Here is a 25,949-nt window from a genome sequence, read left to right on the forward strand (position 1 = left end):
ATACTAAAGGACAATATTACTAGAGAACCGGAGAATCTCAAAGTCGGAAACTAGTCATCCAGGTATAAAAGGGGGACTCAAATTTCTGACCAACTGCAAGGCCTGAGCTCCCTCTCTAATGGTCGGACGTCCCCAGTGACGGGAGACGTGGCCGTTTGAGGCAGTGTATTCCATCCGATTCTTTGACACATCTTCCTTACGGAGTTGAAGTCTGTTTTCCCGTAGCTCCCCGTAAAGGATCTAGTATCTGTCCCTCTTATATTTTGGGCTGTTGCTACAGATACTACAGTTCCTTGCAAACTACTTAGAGCAAATTACAGAGTGGAAAACGGAAACACGTAACTCACCGAGGGAGAGGTTGGAAGTGGTCGTAGGGCATGATCTCTTTAAATCCGTCGCTACAAATGAAATCATGGTGACAGTGTCATTTCTAAATCAATCGACATATGAATTTAACCCATACAGATCTGACATCCCAAAAGACAGAGCCCTTTCAGACTGAAGACGAAACATGACAAGTGCTGTGAACCCTTCCCCAAAACTTCCCACCATCTTTTTTGGTTTTCGGGAACAGCCGGGGCACCCGCCATCTCCAGTTACACGCAACTACAGAAACCAGTGGTATGAGTTAATCAAAGGGAAGAGTGTCTCTTCATTCAGATAAACCTACTTTTCATCATCTAAGAAGGTTATTCTGGTATGTTGATGATATTAACATTTTATCATCTTAGTAGACTCTTTAGAAAGACATTTTGTTTCATAGAAGCTGTCCTTTGAAAAGGTCTCTATTCATAATTATGTTCACCTGGGATTCCAGGAAATGGGTAGTTCAGTGACAGGAAATGAAATCCACTGAGAATGCTTCCTTTTCCATTTGCACACTTCTGCCTCAGCCAGCTGGCAGCTGTCTGGGGGATTCTAGGACTTGATATTGTGGCTGTTATTTTAAGATACTATAGGAAAGCCAGGAAACTTCCCCAGGCAGTCCAAGTCAGCAGGTACTAAATTATGCAACGGGATAGTTTATGCATCGCTTTTCTGCCTTGGCATTGAAACTTCTTACTTGCTTGAGCAATGCATTATTTATACTGAACTTAATGCAAACTTTCGAAAGTCAGCACGGGGTGACGGGTGGCCCAGTTTAAAAGTGAAAACGGTGAGTTCAAGATTTTTATGACTGGCAGATGGACAAGACATCGTACTTGGATGGAGAGAGCTTCCCTGTTGTGTGTGTAGATGCTCACTGAGGGTCCTTACAGAGGGGTGAATATCAGGGCACATGCATGCACAGCCAGACAGGAGAGTGCAGGGCTGTGTGCGCTGGCGAGCCTCGTCCCCGCTGAGCGGGGCTACGAACGCGGGTAGCTGCCACCTGCGTGTGTTCAAGGTCGCACAATGCAAATGTCACTCTGCAAAGATGGACTGGTCTTGGTGGCGGTTGGCTGATTTCTTTTTAGAGTAAACACTAAGGGCAATGATGCAGACCTCGAGGGGCAAGGATCCATGCTGCACTCCTTTAGTTTGGGCTTGGGTTTCACATTTTCGGGGTAGTAATGGCAGTAATGGTCAGGAACTACCCTCTTCAAGCGGATATCCACACATTCGGCCGAGTTGAGCTGATAGCCTAATGGGAAAAAGAAAAGGCACCTGTGAATATCGCACTGTGTCGTTTTCCCGCGGCAGTGATCCCTTGGCACAGACTCTTCCTCCCCCAGAAGAAACTTAACTCCGTGGTTCTCATCCCTGACTGTGCAGGGGAACCGCTGGGAGCTTCTAGCACACAGCAGTGCCCGGGTCCTTACACGGTCCAACTGAGGCAGAAACATTGGGTGGCTCAGTCCGGGAAATGGGTTGGTTTGTGTGCTCTAATGATCTTCAGGTTCTTGTAAGATGATGAAGATGTGTGGCTGAGAGAGAGAGAGAGAGAGAGAGAGAGAGAGAGAGAGAGAGACAGCGAGCACTCACAAGCAGGGGGAGGGTCAGAGAGAAGAAGAGACATAATCCCAAGCAGTCTCTGCAACATCAGTGCAGAGCCCGATGTGGGACTCGAACTCACAAACTGTGAGATCATGACCTGAGCTGAGATCAAGAGTCAGATGCTTAACCAACTGCACCACCCAGGCGCCCTGTCTTAGCACTTTTAATGAGAAAGTGGCAAGGGACTCCTTTACGGAATGCTCAGACCTCGGAGCGGAAGGTCACTTGCTGGCCGGTCTCCCGAATGTCCCCACAGCCCTGCGCCATGGGCCCCCTGTTTCCCCATACTCTGTTTTTACTATTCCCATCCTGACTCCCCCAGAGACCCCTATTTCTTGTTTACATGTTCTCAAATCCGCATGTGCCTTATGCAATGTTGCTTGTGTGTACCTGTTGTAACTAGATAGGTACTTTAAATCTTGTTCTATTGTCTACTTTTCTCACTCAGCACGACACTGTTAAGAGCCACCCACATGCCCCGGCCGGTGCCTCCTTCCACGGCACAATATCCTGTTGCTTGGGGACACTGCGTTTTCCTTGTTTGCTGTCCGGGGGCACCTGGGGCACCTCGGATGCCAACGAACTTCTCTAACTGGAGAAGTAAGCACTGTCCATACTGGGAGGAACAAAGCCCATCCCCTACACGGCCCCCTGCCTCAAAATCCTTCGGAGCAGAAGGGATGAAAACTCACTCTCGATTCTGTGACTTTCAAATTGCACAGTCTCTGAGGAAAGTGAGCGTTCCAAATGGATGAGTGCCGTAGATTTAAAAAAACAACTCACAAAATGATGCTTCTACTTCCTGAAAGATCTGATCCCAGGCTTCCTGTCACTACATAAGTGTCATGCTAAGTTTAAAAGGAAAAAAAAAAAAAGGCAATTTTTCAAAAGCAGAATGAGCTCTTCAGGAAAAAAAAAAAAAAGGCTCAAAGCTAAGCTCTCAGCCTCAGCCAGTTGGTCTAAAGGTCTAAAAATACATTTAAGGGCCTGATTGCCGAGAGGAATCTGATTTTATAAACCACTAGACAGCATTCCGCAAGCCATGGCTTGGACGTACACGGCGTGGGGAAGGACAGACTGGTATGCGTTATGAAAAGCAACGTTGAAACCGCAAGACTGAAAATCCAAATGGAGTCAATAAAATGCTACTCGGGTGCCAATATCTGCCAGAAAGTCTACGATATCAGATGGCAGGGGCCATCTGTCCAGTACTTTCTCCAGACTGATCTTCAGAGTCCCGCGTAGATGATTACAGGCAAGCCAGAAAAGCCCGGCATCCCAGTACCTTAGGGAGCAGAGAACTGACCTGCCTGGTGACCCAACAACTCAGAAATGGCATTTACACAAATCATGGCGACTCGATTAGTAATGCAACTACACTCTGGTAATGCTTTCCTTGTGGGTTTCATGTGTGTTGTGTTTATTTCCTTCAAAACAAGTACAGAACGAGACTATACCTCCTCGAAGCAAAGGGACACCTCTGTTCTAAATGGAAACATACCTCTAGGAGACAAAAAGCATACAATTTAAGGAGAGACAATTAATTTAATTTGAGGGAGGTAGAGAGATAACCGAAAGCGAAGGAAATAAGGCAGGTTGCCTTCCTACGTTATGAACCAATGTATTGAAATTCTGTCTGTGTGCAGAAAATGGCAGGCCGTAGAGGGAACCCCAAGAGCAGCCCAAAGTTTCCCTTCTGTTCTTACAGCCACTGCTGTCTCTGGAGGACAATTTCCCTGCCAGGTGCTCCCATTTATGGCTCCAGCAGGGCCGTCTTTCCTTCCGCACCTGAGTATGAGGCACATCTGTTTCCCTCCCAAGAATGTAACCAACTGACTAAGCCGAGTCCCTTTCCCAATGTCCCTCCCAGAGTGAAAAACCTCCTCTTTTTTTCTCATGTGCCTGAATGGGAATGTCTCTCTGAGTGATCAGGTGGGAGACGGGAGACATTAAAAAGAAAGAGATCTTTGTCCACTTGCTGAGTAAGAATAACCACCCCCCCCACCGCTGCCCGCTCTTTGCTTTTATTTGGGGGTCCATGGGAGATGGTCATCTCTGGAACCATGGTCCACTTGACTCAAAGGTGGTGGGATTCTGCTTCTGGATATAACACATGCAGGTAGGGAATCTGTGGGTATGTCCCACTCACCCTGAGAGCACTGAGTCATGTATGTATCTCATAACCCACCACCGGAGAATGCCAGGAGGGGGGGCGGCCACAACCCTGGAGATTATGCTGGATTTTTAACAAAATTCAGGTTTCTTTAGAATCGGACATAACAGGTATTTCCGGAGCACCCACTACCTGCCAGACACTGTATTAGGCTCCTTGACCTGTGTCCTCTCGTGTTGTTCCCCAACAGTGCTGCAAGGGGCATCGTCCTGTTTTATGGACGAGCGGACTGAGCTTCAAAGATGGCACAGAGCTAAGCAGTGGCAAAGCCAAGAAGTGAGTCCAAGTCCCTGAACTTCAGCTCTGTGGCCACCCTGCCTCTTGACGGAAATGTCGTCATGCCATTTTCGGAGAACGAGTTTGGCCAAAATGAGTCTGAGGCCCGGGTTTGGAGAGACTCGCTGAATTTATGCAGATCACGGTCTCAACTCCCAACACGGTTTTCCCTCAATCAGCTTTCAACGAGATCAAATGTGTTTTAAGAGTTTCCTTGGCGGTCACTGACGCAAGGTCGGTGACTCAAAGCCCTGAAGGAGCTTCTGCCTCGGAACAGTGCTTGTAATGTTCAGCAAAATACATTTTCACTTTCGGTGGAATCGAGGAAAACCGAGAGAATGTTAGCGCTGGCAGGGACTTAAAGATGATCTCCGGCATTGTGTTTAAGTCGTATTTATTTTTGTGATCGTGTTCTATTTACGGCAGGAGATCAGTTTGCCTCCGCGAGGTAAAATTAAATTGTTTTTGTGAATATGTTTATTTAAACATTTTTAAAGTTTATTTATTTTTTGTTTATTTTGGGAAAGAGCAAGAGGGGGAGGGGCAGAGAGAGAGAGGAAAGAGAGAGAGCCCAAGCAGGCTCCACACTGTCAGTGCAAAGCCCAACGCGGGGCTCGAACCCACAAACCATTAGAACACGACGTGAGCTGAAGTTGGGCACTTAACCAGCTGAGCCACCCAGATGCCTCCATTTAAATTTCTTAAAACATCCATTTAAAGAAAAAACCTTAAGTAAATAATAGTGCAGGGGTAACACAGATATGGCAAAAGCAGTGATTAATATGGCTACAGCTGATATCCAAAGATTCTTAAACTTGAATGTGTACCCTAATTTCCTGGGGGGGGGGACTGTTGAAAAGGATTAATGGGCCCCATTCCCAGAGTTTCTCATTCAGTAGGTCCAGGGTGGGGCCCAAGAATCTGCATTTCCACCAAGTTCCCACGTGATGCTGATGCTGTTGGCCTGGGGACCCCACTTTGAGAACCACTGCTGTAGAATCATAATCTAGTGGTCTATTGCTCAAGCCAAGTCTAGGAAGAAGTAACTGGGAAGACTAACTTTCTAGCTGGTCTCCAGAGCCCCATTCAACCCTTAGACCGTTTCTCTTTCCTTCTCGGCAACACAAGCTCCTTCTGGGGTCTGGGCTAAGTGCTCCCCACAAAAGCACCTGCCTGCTGTTTTCACAGGGAGCCTAAATCCCACAGGAGAGAGTCCTGAGATACAGATTCCCGGGAACCCGAAGGCGGCCCTGATACCCGAAGCCTGGAGTTTAAAGGAGGAAAGGCAGAAGTGACTGGGGACACTCAGCTGGGGGCTCAGAGGGAGCTGTTCACCAGCTGAGCAAACGGGGGTACGTCCTTTACATCTAATATGTTTCTATTTGCTCACACATAATACAGCCACGCAAAGAGACCTTTCTTAAGGTTGTTTGCAAGAATAAATGTGAAGATGAACACCCCACCACGTGGCTTGATACATGGAAATGCCCAACACTGCTGCCTGGTGCTTTTAGGGGAAGTTATCCACATAAGGCCCTCTAGCAATTCAAGGAACCACGGTTCATGTGTTGGCACGAGCTCAGAACCATTTATTCTTCAATTTTAAAGTTCAGTTTATTAAAAGAGACTTACAATGGAGGCTCTGGCGGCCTCCTTTCCTCCAGGCAGACGCTTTCTCCATGTTAAACAGCCGGTTTCCCGCCACCCGAGCCTGTAAATACGTGTAGCACATGTGTGGAGCCCAGAACCTCCCTTCACTGTCTGTGAAATCCTTGAACTAAGCGAGCAGCGGGCAGGAGTTTCCCCTTACCACTCAGCGGCTACCCTGTCTCCTTTTGGTAATTTACGCTAAGGCACCTACCTTGAGGGAGGACTGGGTGGAAATCTAAATGTTAGAACCAACGCGACCCCTTCACCAAGCTGCTTGGTCTGTTTTTCAGGTTTCCCATGGAAAATTAAAAATAATGCATGCTTGGGGCGCCTGGGTGGCGCAGTCGGTTAAGCGTCCGACTTCAGCCAGGTCACGATCTCGCGGTCCGTGGGTTCGAGCCCCGCGTCGGGCTCTGGGCTGATGGCTCGGAGCCTGGAGCCTGTTTCCGATTCTGTGTCTCCCTCTCTCTCTGCCCCTCCCCCGTTCATGCTCTGTCTCTCTCTGTCCCAAAAATAAAAATAAAAACGTTGAAAAAAAAATTAAAAAAAAATAATAATGCATGCTTTACAGACACTTAAGACAAGAAACGCAAGGACACACATAAACAGGTCTCCAGCTTTTTGCTAGAAGTCTGTCTAGACTGTTGCACCTGTCTCCAAGAATAAAGGCAAACACACATCCATTCACACCACTGCGGTCCAGGCTGCTGGGCAGGATGCCGCGTGATCACTCATCACCCGTCACCACACCAACGTTACAGTCAGCTTCAAAAAAACACACAGGTACGTCATTTTTCTAACTCTGAGCTCGGAACATTCAGGAACGAAGTCTGTGCCTCACCTCCTCCACATGTCACAGTGCAGGGGAAGAAGTCGGTTTGTCTCCACTGATGACTGATCGGCTGATAGAAGAAGAATTGGGCCACACTGTCCTTGGCCACCGTGTACCTGGTCTGGACACAGAGAACCATGGTGACGCATCTACATGCAACGGTCGAACACTTCCCACGGCTTTCCGAGGGAGATCAATGTACTTCACTGAGGTATGCAATCTCAGATCTTCAGATCTTTCACAACCAACTCCGGCACATGAAGTTTCCAAAAATTCTAACATGTGATAACACTTCACTCGGGGTTGCCACAGAGAGGGGCTCAGAAGACCTTCAACCAGGCTCCCCAGAGTCATTTTTCCAGACAACTCCATGCCTGGAAGGGAGTTCTCAAACGTGTAGGTGGCCTTTTTTTGTTTGTTCGCGTAACTTCTGTTTTTTTTTTCTACCTGATACATCTGAGTTTAATTTCCATGAGAGCAGGGGCTGAGACAGTCTGGGTTTGTTTGCACCATGCCACATGCCTGGAGTTCTTACAGTTGCAATAATTCTTACACTTTCATCTTTACGCAAATCCCTCCGAAAAGGCCTTCTGGAAAGCACAACTGGAGAAACGCAAATGCACACAAATACGTGGTGTTCATACTCGAGCGTCCCAGCATCTAACTAAAGAGAAGGGGTACCGCCGTGCGTGAGCCAGCGGACGGAAGAGGGAAGATACTGTTGAGGGATGACACTCAATGAGCACGTTCTCCTCCTTTTTTCTTTTCTGCCCTCCCGACTGAACAAATGAGTGAACCAAGGGAAACTCCCAGAATGCAAGGAGAGGAGAAAAAGAAATAGAGTTCACGCAGGATCCGTCCAGAAATGCCAAAGCCCATGGGGACTTCAAGCGGGGGACCCAATAGAGGACATAACGAAAAGCCAATGTTGGATGATATAATTGCGGAGAATTTCCTAGACCTTGAGAAAGACAGGTGTACTCAGTTTAAAAATGTTCTGGGCAGGCATTTTTAAAAAGTGCAACAACCAGGATAAAGAAAAATCTTAAAAGTTGTCAGAAAGGAAAACAAAAATGATTAGCTATGAAACAGTGAGAATCACACTGGCATCCGATTTCTCATAGGCAATACCGGATGCAAGAAAGCAAAATCACACCTTCAAAGTGCCGAGCAACGATAACTTTTTGTCTAGAATTTTGTAACTAAACTGTCAATCAGCAATCAAAGATCAGGGGCGCCTGGGTGGCGCAGTCAGTTAAGCGTCCGACTTCAGCCAGGTCACGATCTCGTGGCCCGTGAGTTCGAGCCCCGCGTCAGGCTCTGGGCTGATGGCTCGGAGCCTGGAGCCTGTTTCCGAGTCTGTGTCTCCCTCTCTCTCTGCCCCTCCCCCGTTCATGCTCTGTCTCCCTCTGTCCTAAAAATAAATAAACGTTGAAAAAAAAAATTAAAAAAAAAATCAAAGATCAATGGTCAATCTGTGAGCAAGCGATGATCAAATTATCTATCAGAACCAGGGAAACAGAGATATCAGAACCAGGGAAACCAACTGAAACGGTACCACTTGAGACCCTCACTGGAAAAAAAAAAAAAGGAAAAAACTATGAAAAGGTATTGAACAAGAGCGAATATAAAAGCAGGAGGGAGTAGATGCAAGAAGCAGTAATGATGAAATCAGTCAGTAAAGCTGATTCATAAACATAAGTAAGAGTTGACTAAAAGATAATATTTGGATGTATTTGATCATAAAACGGTAAAACACTCTAGCACGAGACGCTGTCGGGGAGGAGAGGTGGGGGAGGAGGAGAGGTGGGGGGGAGAGGTGGGAGGGAGGAGAGGTGGGGGGGAGGAGAGGTGGGGGGAGGGAGGGCAGGATGCACAGCGTCACAGAGGCACGAAACACTTCGAAAGGGTTGTGCTCTGGCTGTGGAAGAATGGCTGGTCTCTGATGAATCCTGCCAGAGAGAGTGAGAGCTCCGCCTAAAATGTATTTCTGATGTATCTGAAGGCATCAGAGAACGACCACGCCAGTGAGCGTTTGCAGGGACAAGACCCCAGACACAAAGGAAGCCCAGAGAGGCGAGCGTGACATTGGCACCACCCCTGGCACCGCATTTCTGCTCCCGGCATTTTCCATCGTGCAAGTGGTGACTGAGTGGCTGAGAAGCTGAGCAGAGCTGTCATCAGACTCATGAGTCTGAGAACAAACACTGGAGCTCGAGGCCCACCAAGCTGAGGGGGGTACCAGTAAATGCTTCACGTGCCCAACTGGGAGGCCCAGAAAGCTGTATCCTAGTAAGAAGCATGAACTGGAAGCAGGCCACTTTTCAAAGGGAATGAACGCCAGGTTCCAATTATTTCAATCGCTTGTTGGCTGAAGGTACCTGGCTGCTAACCTGTCTTCCAGAAGCAGAAATTAATCCAGTCTCAGATCGTATCTATAATCTTTCACCCACTATATATAGAAAAACTTAAAAATAACCAGGCACACACAAAAAATAAGATTTAACAACCAACAGAAAAGGTGGAATATGCTATAAATGGAATTACAGAATATCCAAATAGTGGCATCACCAGATAGAAACTTAAACACCTAGTTATACAGCTACCAACCCCTGAAATTCTAGCTTTGGCTTCAGGTCGTGTTTCACAATACCCCATACGGTGCCAGGGTCTTAAAAGCTCAGCGTTAGCACACGGCTCCCTCCTTGGGCTCTTGTTTTTTAGAAAGTCTAGACGAAGATAGGATGGTGAAAATGCTTAAGAAGTTAAGTGACAAGACAGAGAATTTCACTAGAAACAGAGAGGCCACAAAAATAAAATGGCAATTCTAGGAGAACGAGGCACGGTAACTTAAATCAGTATCGCAATGGACAGACTTGACAATGGACCAGACTGGGGCTCGGCAAATATTTTCGTAAAGAATCAGAAGGCAGACATAGTTTTCAGGCCATACAGTCCCCATTACAGTGATTTGACTTGGCTGGCACAGGGAAAAGGCAGCCACAGACAACCTGTAAACAAATGGCTGTGGCTGTGTTCCGGTAACACTCCACTCTGCGTGCTGGCCAGGATCTGCTGACCCCTGGATTGCATACAATTAAAGAGAGAATCAGTAAACAGACACGGAAGAAGGAAGCGGAAAGTAGACATGACAGGGGAAGGTGTAAGTATAGTCCCAGAGAAAGTGAACGCAGAGAATGGCATAGAAACTATATCTGCAGAGGTAATCAATGAGAATCTTCCAAAACCGATGGTGGATATCAAGCCATGGCTGTGAAGCTCTACAAACCTCAAGCAGAAGAAAGTCACCAATTACATCACAGTCAGACTGACGGAAACCAGGGGCACCCGGGAGGCTCAGTCAGTTGAGCGTCCGACTCTTGATTTCAGCTCAGGTCATGATCTCATGGTTCACAGGATCGAGCCCCACATTAGGCTCTGTGCTGACAGCATGGAATCTGCTTAGGATTCTCTCTCTCCCTTTCTCTCTGCCCCTCCCCAGCTTGTGTGTGTGTGCTTGCTAAATAAATAAATACATACATAAATACATAAACAATCTTAAAAAATTGATGAAAACCAAAGAGCAAACACTGAAAAGCAGACAGGGAGAAAGACACATTACCTTCTAAGGCACAAAAATAAGACTGACAGCTGGCTTCTTAAGAGTAAGTGGAAGCCAGAAGACAGTGCACTAATAGAAAATAGTTTCGTGATGGTAAGGTGGTCAAGTCACTAGAAGAGGTAATGACTCTACATGTGAACGGACCTAACAACCTAGCCTCAAAGATAAATAATTTGAAATTAACAAGAATAGAAAAAAAATTAGATAAAGGTAACAGTCACAGTGGTAGTTTTACCATATGTCTTGTGGTAACTAACAGAATGAGCAGACAAAAACCAGTAAGGTTACAATTTTTAGTAAAACCATTAATAAACATGACCACATTGACGTATGGACACTGTGCCCAACAACAGGAGACCACACATCATACCTTCTAATATTTGCTATGTTCTGAGCCACAAATTAAGTTTTAACCGATTTCAAAAAAGTTGACATAATATAGAATATGTTCTTTGACTATAGTAGAATGAAGCGGTAAAGTAATAATGAGTGGGGTGCCTCGGTGGCTCAGTCCAACTCTTGATTTCGGCTCAGGTCATAATCTCAGGGTCACGAGATTGAGCCCTACGTCAGGCTTTTCACTGAGCATGGAGCCTTCTTAAGATTCTCTCTCTGTCTTTCTCTCTCCCCCTTTGCCCTCTCCCTTGTCCATGCTCATGCTCTCTAAAATAAAATGAAATAAGAATGAGATTACTGCAAAATTCCTACATACTTGGAGAGTATACTTCTAAATATTCTTTAAGTCAAGGAATATATCACTATGAAAACTACAATACAATTTGAATGATGATGGAAAAGATTTCATATCAACATTTGCATCATAAAACATAAGGAATGATTGGAGTGAAATTCATAGCCTTAAATACATGTGTTATGGGGGAAAAAAGGATGAAAATCAATGACCTGACATCCAACTAGAAAAGATAAAAAGGTAACAGCTTATTAAATCCAGAGACAGAAGAAGGACGGAGAGAACAAAGATGAGACTGGATATTAATGATATGGAAAGGAAACTACACTAAAATGTAAATAACGTAAATGAAAAGGTGTTTCTGTGAAAAGTCTAATTAAAGTGATAGCCCTCCAAAGTGACTGATCAAGTTAAAAAGAAAGTAGGGACAAATAATCGGTCTCAGGAATGAGAAAAAATGACTCACTACAGATCCTGGAGACAATGAAGAAACAGTAAGAAGATAATATGAAAAGATCTCTGCCAATAACCTTTAAAAAGTTAGTTGATAGGGGCGCCTGGGTGGCGCAGTCGGTTAAGCGTCCGACTTCAGCCAGGTCACGATCTCGCGGTCCGGGAGTTCGAGCTCCGCGTCAGGCTCTGGGCTGATGGCTCAGAGCCTGGAGCCAGTTTCCGATTCTGTGTCTCCCTCTCTCTCTGCCCCTCCCCCATTCATGCTCTGTCTCTCTCTGTCCCAAAAATAAATAAACATTGAAAAAAAAAATTAAAAAAAAAAAGTTAGTTGAACTTTGGAGATATTGTGGGTTCTCTTCCAGACCAGCAGAGCAAATACCACAGCAAAGTGAGTCAAATGAAGTTTTTGGTTTCCCAGTTATGTTTACACTACACTGTAGTCTATTAAGTGTGCTGTACCATTAGATCTAAGAAAACAACGTGTGTACCTTAGTTTAAAAATACTTTGTTGCTAAAAAATGCTAACAACCATCTGAGCTTTCAGCGGCTTGTAATTGCTGATCATAAATCGCCATCCCAAATATAGTAATAATAAAAAAGTTTGAAATACTGTGAGAAGTACCAAAATGTGACACAGAAACACAAAATGAGCAAATGTTGGAAAAATTGCACCTCTACACTTGTTCAACTCAGGAATGTCATAAATCTTTGTGGCAATTTGTAAAAAAAAAAAAAAGAAGAAGAAGAAGAAAAGAAAAGGAAAGAAAAAAAAGAAAAAAGAAAATCTACAAAGTGCAATAAAATACGGTGCACCCGTAGACAAAGTCCTTGAAATAAAACTGACACAAAAGGAAACTAAAAGTATGAATAGTTGTGTATATTTTAAAGACATTGAATGCATACTTCTAAAAATTTACTGCTTTAATATCTCCAAATATTTAAAGAAGAAATGACACTAATTTTAAACAAACCATTGCAAAGAATGAAAACTGAGGAAATATTTCTAAACTTGTTTTGTAAAGCCAGTATAAATTAATACCCAAGACCTGACACGAATACAGTATTAGAAAGAAAACCTCTTCCAGAACAAAGCCACCAAAAAAATCATAAATACAATAATTTAAAATTATACCCAGTGACACATAAAAGGATAATCCTTTTTATTAATAATAAAACAATAAATATAAGTAAATGCTACTAATAAATTATACTAATGATAATAATCAAGTGAAGTTTATTACAGGAAGGTAAGATGGGTTTAACATTTAAACATCAACAGTTCACTATCTTAAAGGAAAAAATATACGATCACTTCAAAAGATGTAGAAAATGCATTTGAAAAAATTCCACGCTTGTATGTGACAATGGAAGCAAATTAGAAAAAGATTTCTTTCATCAGATAAACTATAAAAACCTCAGGGCAAACATCAAACATGATGAAAAATTACAGAGCCCTTTGCCTCTGAATGAGAAGCACGACAAAATAGTTGCTGTCCCTAAATCTACTCAATATCATACCAAATGTCCTAAGTGGTACAATATAGCAAGAAAAATAAATAAAATATACACGGGTTGGAAAAGAAGAAACAAAATTATCATCATTACAGGTATCAGAATTGCGTATACCTAATCCAAAAGAATCTATAAACTATTAGAATTAATAAGTGTTAATATAGCAAGAATACAGTGCCAATATACAAAAATCAGTTAGATTTCCATAACTTTAGTACAAATAAATAGAAAAATTTAAAAATTCATTTATAATAACACCAAAATAGCAAACAACTGGGAATAACTTAGAATATATGACTTACACACTGAAAATTATGAATGTTATTGAGAGAAAAAATTTTAAATTAAATAAATGGATGGGGATACCATATTTATGGATTGGAAAAATTGGGATGGGAAAGTTTTCTGTTTTCTCCAAATTGACACATAGATTCAATGCAATTCTAATTGAAATCCAAAAGAATCTTATAAAATTTGACAGGCGTACTTAAAAATTGTTATGGAAGTGCAAGGAGTCAAGAAGATCAAAGATCATCTTTAAGAACAAAGTGGGAGAGGCACCTGGGTGACTCAGTCGGTTAAGCGTCCGACTTCAGCTCAGGTCATGATCTCACAGCTCGTGAGCTCAAGCCCCACGTCAGGCTCTGTGCTAACAGCTCCCTCTCTCTCTTCCTCTCCCCTGCTCACGCTCTGTCTCTCTCTCTCAAAAAAGTGAATGAACATTAAAAAAAAATTAAAAGAACAAAGTGGAAGAACACACACTAGCAAATATCAAGACTTGTTTCAAAGCTACAGTAATTAAGTCACGATGGTACTCACAGACACATCAATGAAACACAACAGACTCCAGAAACAGACCCCCACACACATATAGTTTTGAATTTAAGACAAATGGAGAAAGGACCATCTTTTCACCTAATGGTTCTGGGTCAGTGGATAGATGTGCTAAAAGATAATGACTATAGTTCACAACATGTGCAAAAATCAATTTTAGGTGGATTACAGCTCTTAATATGACAAGTAAAACAATAAGGCTTCCAGAAAAAAAACACAGAAGAATAGTTTCATAACCCTTGATCCTGAACGAGGCAAAGATTTCCTAACCAAAATACAAATGGTCCAATCATGAAGCTAAAAATCTATAGCTTGCACTACAACAAAATTAAGAGCTTCTGAACGGGAAAACTGAATGCCCTAAATACATGTAATAGAGAAAAAAGAAGTTTGAAAATAAAATGAATTAAGAATTGAGCTCCAGAAGCTAAAAATACAATACCAAAATAAATTAATGTAAAGATAAAAGAAAGAAAAATAAAAGTTTACATAAATTGAATATTTGTAACACTCTGAGTTAATCAGGAAAACTAAAATCTGGTTCTTGGCTGTCTCAGAGACAAATCTTTGGATGATCTGAATGAAATGAAAATTAGATAAGGAACCAGTGAACAAGTTTAGGAATGAAAGAGACATGGTTATAGGTACAATGGAGATGTTTTTTAATGATAAGGGAACGCAGCATGATTACCTTTGAAGAGTTGGAAGACTTGGACGAACTGGATATTTCTCTAGAAAAATATAAATTTCAAACTTGGCTCAAAAACAGAACCCTAAATAAATCAATATGCCTAAGAGGGACTAAAATAGTTTTCTGAGTCCCAACCATTATCACCAAAAGAAAAAGAAAAAAAAGAGGAAGAAAAAGACAGAAAAGGCATTAAACCCAGATGTTCTCCATAAAGAGATGACGCCCTTACTGGAGCAGATGCATTTAATTGCTGACCAATATCCACTTCCCCTTCCCATCCGCCAAAGGCTCACGCCTGTTCCGGTGTTCATCCCTCCCCCATGTGTCTTAGCGCCTGACTGTCCCATGTGACCATGGCGGTCACAGCTGCCTTAGCAGGTGTGGGACCCATGAGAATGCGCCTCTCACTCGCACAACTGCAGACTGTAACAGCTCGGCAGCGCCTGTGGCAGGTCAAGGTCCCCGTGGGCTGCTCCCACCCCATGGTCCGAAGCAGGCCATTTCCTGGGAGACACTGCACCATGTGATAGAGGACTCTGGCTCAGGGCCTCCCCTGTAGCCTTGCTGAATCCCCCAGGACCACCCTTCAGTTTAAGATGCTCCCACCCGACTTTCTCTCCTTCCCTCTCTCCTCTGCTTCTGAAGTCAGATCTTCACTACCACCGGACAGCTCTCCTGGCCTCTCTTGGTGCCATCTTGCCTCTTCCTTGTGGGTATCCCGCTCATAAACGTCTTGCACATCTAGTCCTGTCTTGGCATCTCCTCCTCCTCTCCCTCTCCCTCCCCCTCCGCCTCCTCCTCCTCCTCCTCCTTCTTTGAGCAATTTTAGATTTACTGAAAAACTGAGCAGAAAGTACAGCACTTCTAATAAACGCAACACACACCGGTTTCCTTATTATTAACATCTTGCATTGGTGCGGTCCATTTGTTACTATTGATGAATCAATACTGGTACATTTTTTTTAATTTTTATTTATTTTTTTATTTATTTGTTTTGAAGCCATTTCTTTTCTTTTTTTAGTTTAAATTTTAGTTAGTCGGGCACTTGGGTGGCTCAGTCCGTGAAGTATGTGACTTTGGCTCAGGTCATGACCTCACAGTTCCTGAGTTCGAGCCCAGCTGACAGCTGGAGCCTGTTCGAGCTGGGCTGACAGCTTGGAGCCTGGAGCCTGCTTCAGATTCTGTGTCTCTCTCTCTCTCTCTGTTCCTCCCCTGCTCAATCTCTCTCGCTCTCAAAAATAAATAGGGGCGCCTGGGTGGCGCAGTCGGTTAAGCGTCCGACTTCAGCCAGGTCATGATCTCGCGGTCTGTGAGTTTGAGCCCCGCATCAGGCTCTGGGCTGATGGCTCGGAGCCTGGAGCCTGTTTCCGATTCTGTGTCTCCCTCTCTCTCTGCCCCTCCCCCGTTCATGCTCTGTCTCTCTCTGTCCCAAAAATAAATAAACGTTGAAAAAAAAATTAAAAAAAAAAAATAATAAATAAATAAATAAATAGACATCGGGGCGCCTGGGTGGCTCAGTCGGTTAAGCGTCCGACTTCGGCTCAGGTCATGAGCTCGCGGTCCGTGAGTTCGAGCCCCGCATCAGGCTCTGTGCTGACAGCTCGGGACCTGGAGCCTGTTTCAGATTCTGTGTCTCCCTCTCTCTGACCCTCCCCCATTCATGCTCTGTCTCTCTCTGTGTCAAATAAATAAACGTTAAAAAATTTTTTTAATAAAAAAATAATAAACAAATATTAATTTTTAATAAAAAATTTTAGTTATTTAACATACAGTGCAATATTGGTTTCAAGAGGGCATCTGCTTCTTGATGAACCCAGAAGGACTAACGCCCAGGGAAAGGCTGAGAGCGAGCACATGACCCAAGTCTTGTCAACGAGACGGGTAACAGGTCTGTTGCAGAGCTCTTGAGAAAAGTTTTCCCTGCTGAGTAGGTTCACAAGAAATAAAAAACCCTCCTGAGCGTCTGGACAAGGCCTTCTCTGCACGTCGGCTTTCCAGTCTGAATGCAGGGCAATTACAAGCCGGTTCATTTGTTTAGAAGTTGACACCTAACATTGCGTCTCTTTAGGCCACGCCCTGTCATGTCAGGCGGGGAAGTGGCCCGCCTCTCGACTGTCCTGTCCTTCAGACCGACCGCCTCCATGGTGCTTTTCCACTTGGGACGCCCAAGTCGGGAAAGGAGGGACAGCTTGGATCCGTGTGTGAAGGTCCTCATCCTGTCGCCGGGTCCTCTGGCCACTGGGAGGACCGCAGGGAGCTGCAGACCCAGTGGCCTCGGCTGTGTTGTTTCCTGGCCACGGGACGGTGGACTCCTCTGGTGACCTGCCTGGTCCACGCCCTTCTTGTGCGGCAGGTTGTCAGTGGTGTGGCTGCCACTCCCGCCCAGTCCCTGGCCTGGCCTCGAGCCCCTTACCTAGGACACTATACGCTTTACTGCCTGAGCCAGGACGATTCTGAGAATGAAAGGAAGGACCACTGAGAATTAAGCCAGAGCCACAGGCACAAACTGGGTCTTTCCTGAACAAAGTAAGAGGCACGGAAGCTCTACCTTTACCCCTCGGCCGCAGGGTCATTTTGCCCCCATTTTGTGTCAGCCCCTCCAAGGTTGCCCAGTCAAGGGTACAGGGAATGTCCCAGGTCCCTTCCATGCCACGTGGGGGCCGAGGGAGCCTCCAGGGAGCTCAACTCACACTCATGCCAATTCTGTTCCAACGGGACTCTCCCCCCGCCAGGTTGTTGCTGACAGAAGTAAATACCTTACGGGGCCTCCTCCTCTGGGGCTTCTAGATGAACAGTGGAGCATAAGCTCCCTTTCTGCCTTTGCTTTGAAACCCAGTTAAGATGCTTCCCTGCTCTGGACAGTGACCGCCGTCATGACATGTCTCCTGGCCTCACCTCCTCCAGCCGGTCTCTTTGCACATCCCTGCCAGATCCTACCTTAATAATAGAAAGTTGAACATCAATGCTCGTTCTCTGCATTCCTGCTAACAAACCCGAATCACCAACCGCCACTTTCGAACCCCCAGGGCCGATTGCTCTGCTGACGAGGCACACGGTCAAGCACACAGAACAGCAATGAAGAAGTGCCTATTAACATGCGCAGAAGTATATTACTTGCGTTTCATTAAGAAAATGATTTTCTAACAATGGTAAGAAAAATAAACTCAGATTCAACTACCTTACTTGGCCACTTCAAATTAATTTCCAAAATTTACAGACTAGCTATTTATACAAAACTCTGCTTGCTTTCTTTTTCTTTTTCTTTCTTTCTTTCTTTCTTTCTTTCTTTCTTTCTTTCTTTCTTAAATGTGTGTATCCAGTTTACGCATATAATTTAGCTGTGAATTCTGGTAACTACTGGAACAGTATTTGAACTGCTTTCACCGAGAAATTTCTCTCAACAGATCACATGACGGCAAACATCAGGTGAGATTTCAAGTCTCTGCCTCTGTGGTTAACGGCAAATGCTCAGGTCGAGAGGGAATTCTGATCGATGGACATGATGAAAATAGGTAAATTTTCTTTTCTGTTGGGCACTAGTATGGGCTGAATTGGGTTCCCCCACAAAAAGATACGTGTAAGTTTTAACCCATGGTACCTCAGAATACATCTTATTTAGAAATAAGTAGGGTCGTTGCAGATCTAGTAAAGTGAATGTGAGGTCGTTAGGGTGGGTCCAATCCAAAATGGCTGGTGTCCTCAGAGAAAGGGGAAATGTGGGTGCAGAGGCAGACATGCCCAGACAGAGAAGGCCAAGGGAGAATGCTCGAGGACACAAGCAGCTGGGGAGAGGCATGAAACAGACTCTCCCTCAGCCCTTAGAAGGAATCAATCCTGCCCACACCCTGATCTTGGACGTGTAGCCTTCAGAACTGGGAGTCAACGACTATCTGTTGTCCTTCAAGCCACCCAGTTTACAAAGGTGCTTTCACAAGAGCCTCGGGAACCTAGCACAGGCACTGACCCTCACAACTGTGTCTTGCTGTGTTCTGAAATACCTGTGAATGTGCAAATTCAGTCACTGTCTGCACCACACTGAAGATACCTGCTCTTTGCAATAAAGGAGGACAGACAGTTTCAAATCTTTGCATCCTTGGATCACGCAGAGGTGCTTTCATAACTGCCCATAAAGAAAGGAGAGACAGTGTAAGGAGAGAACACAACATGTATCTAGAGCTGAGGCTGGGGGAAACTGACGGCAGAGGCTTGCCTGGCTGAACATGAGTGGGAAGAGATATCAGAAAACCTTTTCCCGCAGACACACAAAATATCTGAGTGGGAGAAAGATGACAGGTATCTGGAATAAAGAGGAAGGTTGCAGACCACAAGGAAGAAGAGCTTTTTTTTCCCCTCCCTTAAGATGGATATGTTGCAAAAGAGAGGGAAGCCACCAGCACAAAGTGGTGAACCATGGAAAGAGAGGTCTTTACCAAAACCATTTCGTTTTGTTCTCATGGGCATACTCCTGAAATTGATATTCACAAACATCTACTCACAGAGGCAACTGTTCAGAAAGTCCTCCCGGAACAGATAGTGCCTACGGTACCCTCCAATCAACACGGCCTAGACATGAAGTACCCGATCAGGACTCTCTACTGCTACCTGGTGGCAGCATACACACATTCGAAAAGCGAAGTACGAACACTTGAGGGGCGCTAACACAAAATACTGTGACCCAGTAGCGCTGTGATGAAGGTCATCCATGAGAAAAAGGTCATTCAGGAAAACAAAAATACATAAATCCACTGGGAAAGAAAAAAAAGTGTCATTTTCAAGAATGGTCCAATCATGAAAATATAGCTTCTGAAAAAGGAGAAAGACATTTATTTTTTTTTTTGGTCTCACTGGTGCAGTGGATTGCTAGGCTTTACAATCTGAACAAGAGCCACAGAAGAATCTGACATCCCACCGAGGCCTTCAGAGGTTACTCGTGATGTCAGAATATAATGGTTTCTAACAGTCTGTTTATTACCAGTCCAAGAAGTAAGGTCTAATCTGTGCCCGTATGAAAGAGTGTGCCTCAGTATCCCCGGGCGCACCCATGACTGTGCTCTGTTGGCACTGAGCGGGCAGAGCCGGTCTCCTCTCTACAGCCTGGGTTGAAGTCAGATGTTCCATTTTTAGACCAGCTGCTCTCGGTTGATGGGAATGGGAAGAGATACAGCAAAACACATTGCCGCCCATCGCTGGCGACCTCATGCGCACTTTCAACTTCCCCAACTGCAGCCACACCCGATGGTATGATGAGCCGCGAAGATGTGAGCGGAACCAGAGCTCCCCCCGCTTAGCGACAACACAGGCTGGGTAAAAGTACAGTGTTCCCAGAAAAAAAAAAAAAAAGAAGAAGAAGAAAGAAAAAAGGGGGAAAAAAAGAATAGAAAAAGTAACCGATGGAAAAGTATATTTCCTAGAAACCCACATTATTTGGACAAGCTTATAAAGTCAGGGAAAAAACAACACCAGAGTCATACTGCTTCATCACGGTGTCTGATTTTGCCAAATTCTCTCCCACCAAGTGCACACCACATTTATGAAAGAAAATGGCCACAGGCACGAAAATCAGGCTCCAGTTATGTGTGACTCAGACAGTTGTATGCAACACCTTCTTTGATGGATATATATATATATATATATATATATATATATATATATATCTCCATATATATATATAAATATATATATATATTTAAAAGCCTTTCCATCAAGAGAGATCAAAAGCTTTCCAGGAGTTGAAGTTAAAGCCCAGAATTGTTTATTAAATCTGAGAAAACCAGAACCCAGAGAGGAAAACAGAAAATAGTACTAATTCAGACTGGGGCAACATGTCACTGAAATATATTCTATTAGGGGGTGAACACAGAATTTGGGCCAGAAGGTGTAAAAGAATTTTTAATTATGCAAGTGATATATGACTGTGTTCTTCTCGTTAAGAATTGTTTTAGGGGCGCCTGGGTGGCTCAGTCGGTTGAGCATCTGACTTCGGCTCAGGTCATGATCTCGCAGTCTGTGGGTTCGAGCCCCGCGTCAGGCTCTGTGCTGACAGCTTAGGGCCCGGAGCCTGCTTCGGATTCTGTGTCTCCCTCTCTCTCTTCCCCTCCCCTGCTCATGTTCTCTCTCTCTCTCTGTCTCAAAAATAAAAATAAAAACATTTTAAAAAGTTGTATTAAAAAGAATTGTTTTAAGTATCAGAATACTGTAAATAAAGCTAAGATCACTCCCCCCAAAGCACCTATCCCTTCTAAAATAACCATCGTTTTGGGTGCAGGGCTGGTTCAACATTCGCAAATCAATCAATGTGATATATCACATTAATAAAAGAAAAGATAAGAACCATCTGATCCTGTCAATCGATGCAGAAAAGGCCTTTGACAAAATTCAGCAAACTTTCTTAATAAAAACCCTCAAGAAAGTCGGGATAGAAGGAACATACTTAAAGATCATAAAAGCCATTTATGAAAAGCCCACAGCTAACATCATCCTCAACGGGGAAAAACTGAGAGCTTTTTCCCTGAGACCAGGAACACGACAGGGATGTCCACTCTCACCACTGTTGTTTAACATAGTGTTAGAAGTTCTAGCATCAGCAGACAACAGAAGGAAATCAAAGGCATCAAAACTGGCAAAGATGAAGTTAAGCTTTCACTTTTTGCAGATGACATGATATTATACATGGAAAATCTGACAGACTCCACCAGAAGTCTGCTAGAACTGATACATGAATTTAGCAAAGTTGCAGGATACAAAATCAATGTACAGAAATCAGTTTCATTCTTATACACTAATAATGAAGCAACAGAGAGACAAATAAAGAACTGATCCCATTCACAATTGCACCAAGAAGCATAAAATACCTAGGAATAAACCTAACCAAAGATGTAAAAGATCTGTATGCTGAAAACTATAGAAAGCTTATGAAGGAAATTGAAGAAGATATAAAGAAATGGAAAAACATTCCATGCTCATGGGTTGGAAGAATAAATATTGTCAAAATGTCAATACTGCCCAAAACAAGCTACACATTCAATGCAATCCCAATCAAAATTGCACCAGCATTCTTCTCGAAGCTAGAACAAGCAATCCTAAAATTCATATGGAACCACAAAAGGCCCCGAATAGGCAAAGTAATTTTGAAGAAGACCAAAGCAGGAGGCATCACAATCCCAGACTTTAGCCTCTACTACAAAACTGTCATCATCAAGACAGTATGGTATTGGCACAAAAACAGACACACAGACCAATGGAATAGAATAGAAACCCCAGAACTAGACCCACAAACGTATGGCCAACTCATCTTTGACAAAGCAGGAAAGAACATCCAATGGAAAAAAGACAGTCTCTTTAACAAATGGTACTGGGAGAACTGGACAGCAACATGCAGAAGGTTGAAACTAGACCACTTTCTCACACCATTCACAAAAATAAACCCAAAATGGATAAAGGACCTGAATGTGAGACAGGAAACCATCAAAACCCTAGAGGAGAAAACAGGAAAAGACCTCTCTGACCTTAGCCGTAGCAATTTCTTACTTGACACATCCCCAAAGGCAAGGGAATTAAAAGCAAAAATGAACTATTGGGACCTCATGAAGATAAAAAGCTTCTGCACTGCCAAGGAAACAATCAACAAAACTAAAAGGCAACCGACGGAATGGGAAAAGATATTCGCAAATGACATATCGGACAAAGGGCTAGTATCCAGAATCTATAAAGAGCTCACCAAACTCCACACCCGAAAAACAAATAATCCACTGAAGAAATGGGCAGAAAACATGAATAGACACTTCTCTAAAGAAGACATCCAGATGGCCAACAGGCACATGAAAAGACGCTCAATGTTGCTCCTCATCAGGGAAATACAAATCAAAACTACACTCAGATATCACCTCACGCCAGTCAGAGTGGCCAAAATGAACAAATCAGGAGACTATAGATGCTGGAGAGGATGTGGAGAAACGGGAACCCTCTTGCACTGTTGGTGGGAATGCAAATTGGTGCAGCCACTCTGGAAAGCAGTGTGGAGGTTCCTCAAAAAATTAAAAATAGACCTACCCTATGACCCAGCAGTAGCACTGCTAGGAATTTTTCCAAGGGATACAGGAGTACTGATGCATAGGGGCACTTGTACCCAATGTTTCTAGCAGCACTCTCAACAATAGCCAAATGATGGAAAGAGCCTAAATGTCCATCAACTGATAAATGGATAAAGAAATTGTGGTTTATATACACAATGGAGTACTACGTGGCAATGAGAAAGAATGAAATATGGCCCTTTGTAGCAACATGGATGGAACTGGAGAGTGTGATACTAAGTGAAATAAGCCATACGGAGAAAGACAGATACCATATGGTTTCACTCTTATGTGGATCCTGAGAAACTTAACAGAAACCCATGGAGGAGGGGAAGGAAAAAAAAAGAGGTAAGGGGCGCCTGGGTGGCTCAGTTGGTTGAGCGTCAGACTTCGGCTCAGGTCATGATCTCACGGTCTGTGGGTTCGAGCCCCACATCGGGCTCTGTGCTGACAGCTCAGTGCCTGGAGCCTGCTTCTGATCCTGTGTCTCCCTCTCTCTCTGCCCCTCCCCCGCTCTCACTTTGTCTCACTCTGTCTCTCAAAAATAAATAAATGTAAAAAAAAATTAAAAAAAAAAAGACAAACTGAGGGTTGATGGGGGGTGGGAGGGAGGGGGGGATGGGTGATGTGTATTGAGGAGGGCACCTTTTGGGATGAGCACTGGGTGTTGTATGGAAACCAATTTGACAATAAACTTCATATGTTGAAAAAAATAAATAAAATAACCATCGTTTCTCAGGATAAATTTCCTGACAATAAATTTCATATTTAAAAAAGAAATAAATGACAAAAACGGTAATATAAAAAATAAAATAAAATAGCCATCATTTATGTTTTCAGTTTTTTATGTTTTCAGTATCCTCTCAAATCTTTTTTTTAATGTTTACTTATTTTGAGAGTGGGGAGGAAAGGCAGAGAGAGAGGGGCAGAGAGAATCCCAAACTGACTCTGCATTGTCAGCACACAGCCTGACGTGGGGCTTGATCTCATGAACCATGAGATCATGACCTGAGCCAAAATCAAGAGTTTGACGCTTAACCAACTGAGCCACCCAGGTGCCCCACATCCTCTCAAATCTTAAAAAAAAAATGTACACACACCAACCTGTAGAAATATATGGTTTATGTGTATGTTGTTTTTTTATGCATGGTGACAATAAAAAGTATATTTTCCATGCTGATGCTGCAACCAAACAATATCTTGAAAGGGTGACCTTTGTGGCTATTCCTTCCATTCCATCATTTTACAAGGACCTCCCACGCAGAGATCTCCAAGATGACCTGAGAAGAACACACATTGTCTAAGAAGGAATGAAAACAGGACTAAAAAAAGAAAAGGTGCCTATGTGTGTGCATGTGTGCATGTGTGAGTGCATGCGTGTGTGGATGTGTGCGTGCATGTGTGCATGCATGTGTGTGCAGATGTGTGTGCAGATGTGAGTGCATGTGGGTGCATGTGTGAATGCATGTGTGTGGATGTGTGCATGCATATGTGTACATGCACGTGTGTGCAGATGTGTGCGTGTGTGCATGTGTGTGTGTGTGCGCGTGCATGCAAGGGTGTACTTTAACTACTTGAGAATCAACTGGGAAAACCCTCAGGGGCAAAAGCAGCACAGAACTTTGGCATAACAATGCGCCCGAGAGAAAGAATAGAAGGAAAGGAAGATGACAATCATACTTCCCAAAAGCCTTTTAAAAATGCGATTGTCCAAAACTAACACGGGCTTAATGCTTTAAAGGTCTGACACAGAAGTCACTTACACATCTGTGAACAGCAAGGAGTGTCTGTGAAAGGCAACCTACATGTCTGTGAACCGACGCTCATGCCTTCAAAGTCAGGAATGCGGGGACCACGGCGTGGACAGAGTGTGCCCTGATGGGAACGCCCCTGGTAACCTGCTGCAGCCAGTTCTTGCTAGGACCAAATGTCAACTAGGAGTTCCATCTTCCCATTTTAAAGAGAAGCATAAAAATAGCTGATAGTTTTATGTTAAAGTCCTTGATTTTTAAATGGCGACCATGCACAACTCGGTCTCAAAGAAACAACACTGTGCAGTTCAACGCCTGGCTGGCCACACTGCAGGCTGAATCTGGAGCACAGGACACCGGTGTGCAACCAGGAACATTCTGTGACAGATAATTATGTAGTACACGGACAGGTCTTTCGAAGGCATTGAGTGCACGGGGAAAGCCCTTCCGGGCCGTTACTTGCTTTTCTCCATTTTCGTTTGGAATGAGTTTCTGAAAAGGGTTGGGACAAAACCACCCACGGAAATGCCCTTTCTTTTCTTCATGTCTTGGGTATTTTCAGTTTCATCAGAAGAATTTTCACACTGTGTTACCTTGGAAATATATTGGCCACTCTATTTCATATCCTCTGACTGAGGAAAGATGCACCCTGATTCGCCCAAAGAGGGGACAGAGGCTCAGGGTTAGAAACAAGAAGAGTTCTTAGAAGGACCCCTATGACGTGCCCAACGAGCGCATGTGATGAGATACAACTGAGGAAACAAACCAGGAAGGAAAGGGATGAGCCCCCATTTTCTCTGCAAGGAGACAGCACGCACAACACATTAGGACATGCAGCATTGAACCGTTGACCATTTTCACGAAACTCCGCCTAGAGGTTTGAAACTGAACACAACCAGAGTCTATAAATGCAAAAACAATCCCTCCCCTAAAAAAAGTGAGGTTTGTTCTTAACTGGTGGGGTTGAGGAGCAGAAACTAGAGGGAGATGAACAATTTTTAGGAAGCCGCTGCCAAGATGGAAAGACTCATGATACACGCTCAGTGTAGAAACAATCACTGATGACTTCCTGGTAAACAAACGCAGCGTTTCAAAAATTCAAGATGTGAGGAGCTTCAGATGCAGGACATTTGAGAAAAGGCGCATCGTACCTTGAAAATGAAATCAGCCATCAAAGGTCCTGGGATCTTAAAGGTCTGCCTCTCCGAGCCCCTCTGAAATTCAACTGTGGTGTTCTCTACAACAAAAACTCCAGGGCTGTTAAAGCTGTGTTCTCTTTTGCTTCCTTGAAGTGTTTTTGATTCGATAACTAAAATTTAAAAACAGAAGTGAAATGAGAGAACTATCTTGAAAGCATTCGTTCTATTTCAAAAATTATTTCACTACACGTATACCAGCATAGGAAGTAGCAGGATTCT

The 25,949-nt window shown here is 43.9% G+C and overlaps 1 protein-coding gene across 2 annotated transcripts in view; it reads right to left on the bottom strand.

Moving 5' to 3' along the window:
• Window positions 1-25,949, bottom strand: part of ADAMTSL3 (ADAMTS like 3) — a 348,695-nt gene that overhangs the window by 132,733 nt on the left and 190,013 nt on the right. For both annotated transcript variants that reach the window (XM_043554621.1, XM_043554622.1), the window contains 4 exons: window positions 25,683-25,840; window positions 6,918-7,029; window positions 1,486-1,624; window positions 348-398 (listed from right to left, as the gene is read on the bottom strand). In XM_043554621.1, coding sequence (XP_043410556.1) covers window positions 348-398; window positions 1,486-1,624; window positions 6,918-7,029; window positions 25,683-25,840 — 460 coding nt within the window. The remainder of the gene's footprint in view (window positions 1-347; window positions 399-1,485; window positions 1,625-6,917; window positions 7,030-25,682; window positions 25,841-25,949) is intronic.

The sequence above is a fragment of the Prionailurus bengalensis genome, chromosome B3 (assembly GCF_016509475.1).
Source record: "Prionailurus bengalensis isolate Pbe53 chromosome B3, Fcat_Pben_1.1_paternal_pri, whole genome shotgun sequence".
Taxonomy (NCBI): domain Eukaryota; kingdom Metazoa; phylum Chordata; class Mammalia; order Carnivora; family Felidae; genus Prionailurus; species Prionailurus bengalensis.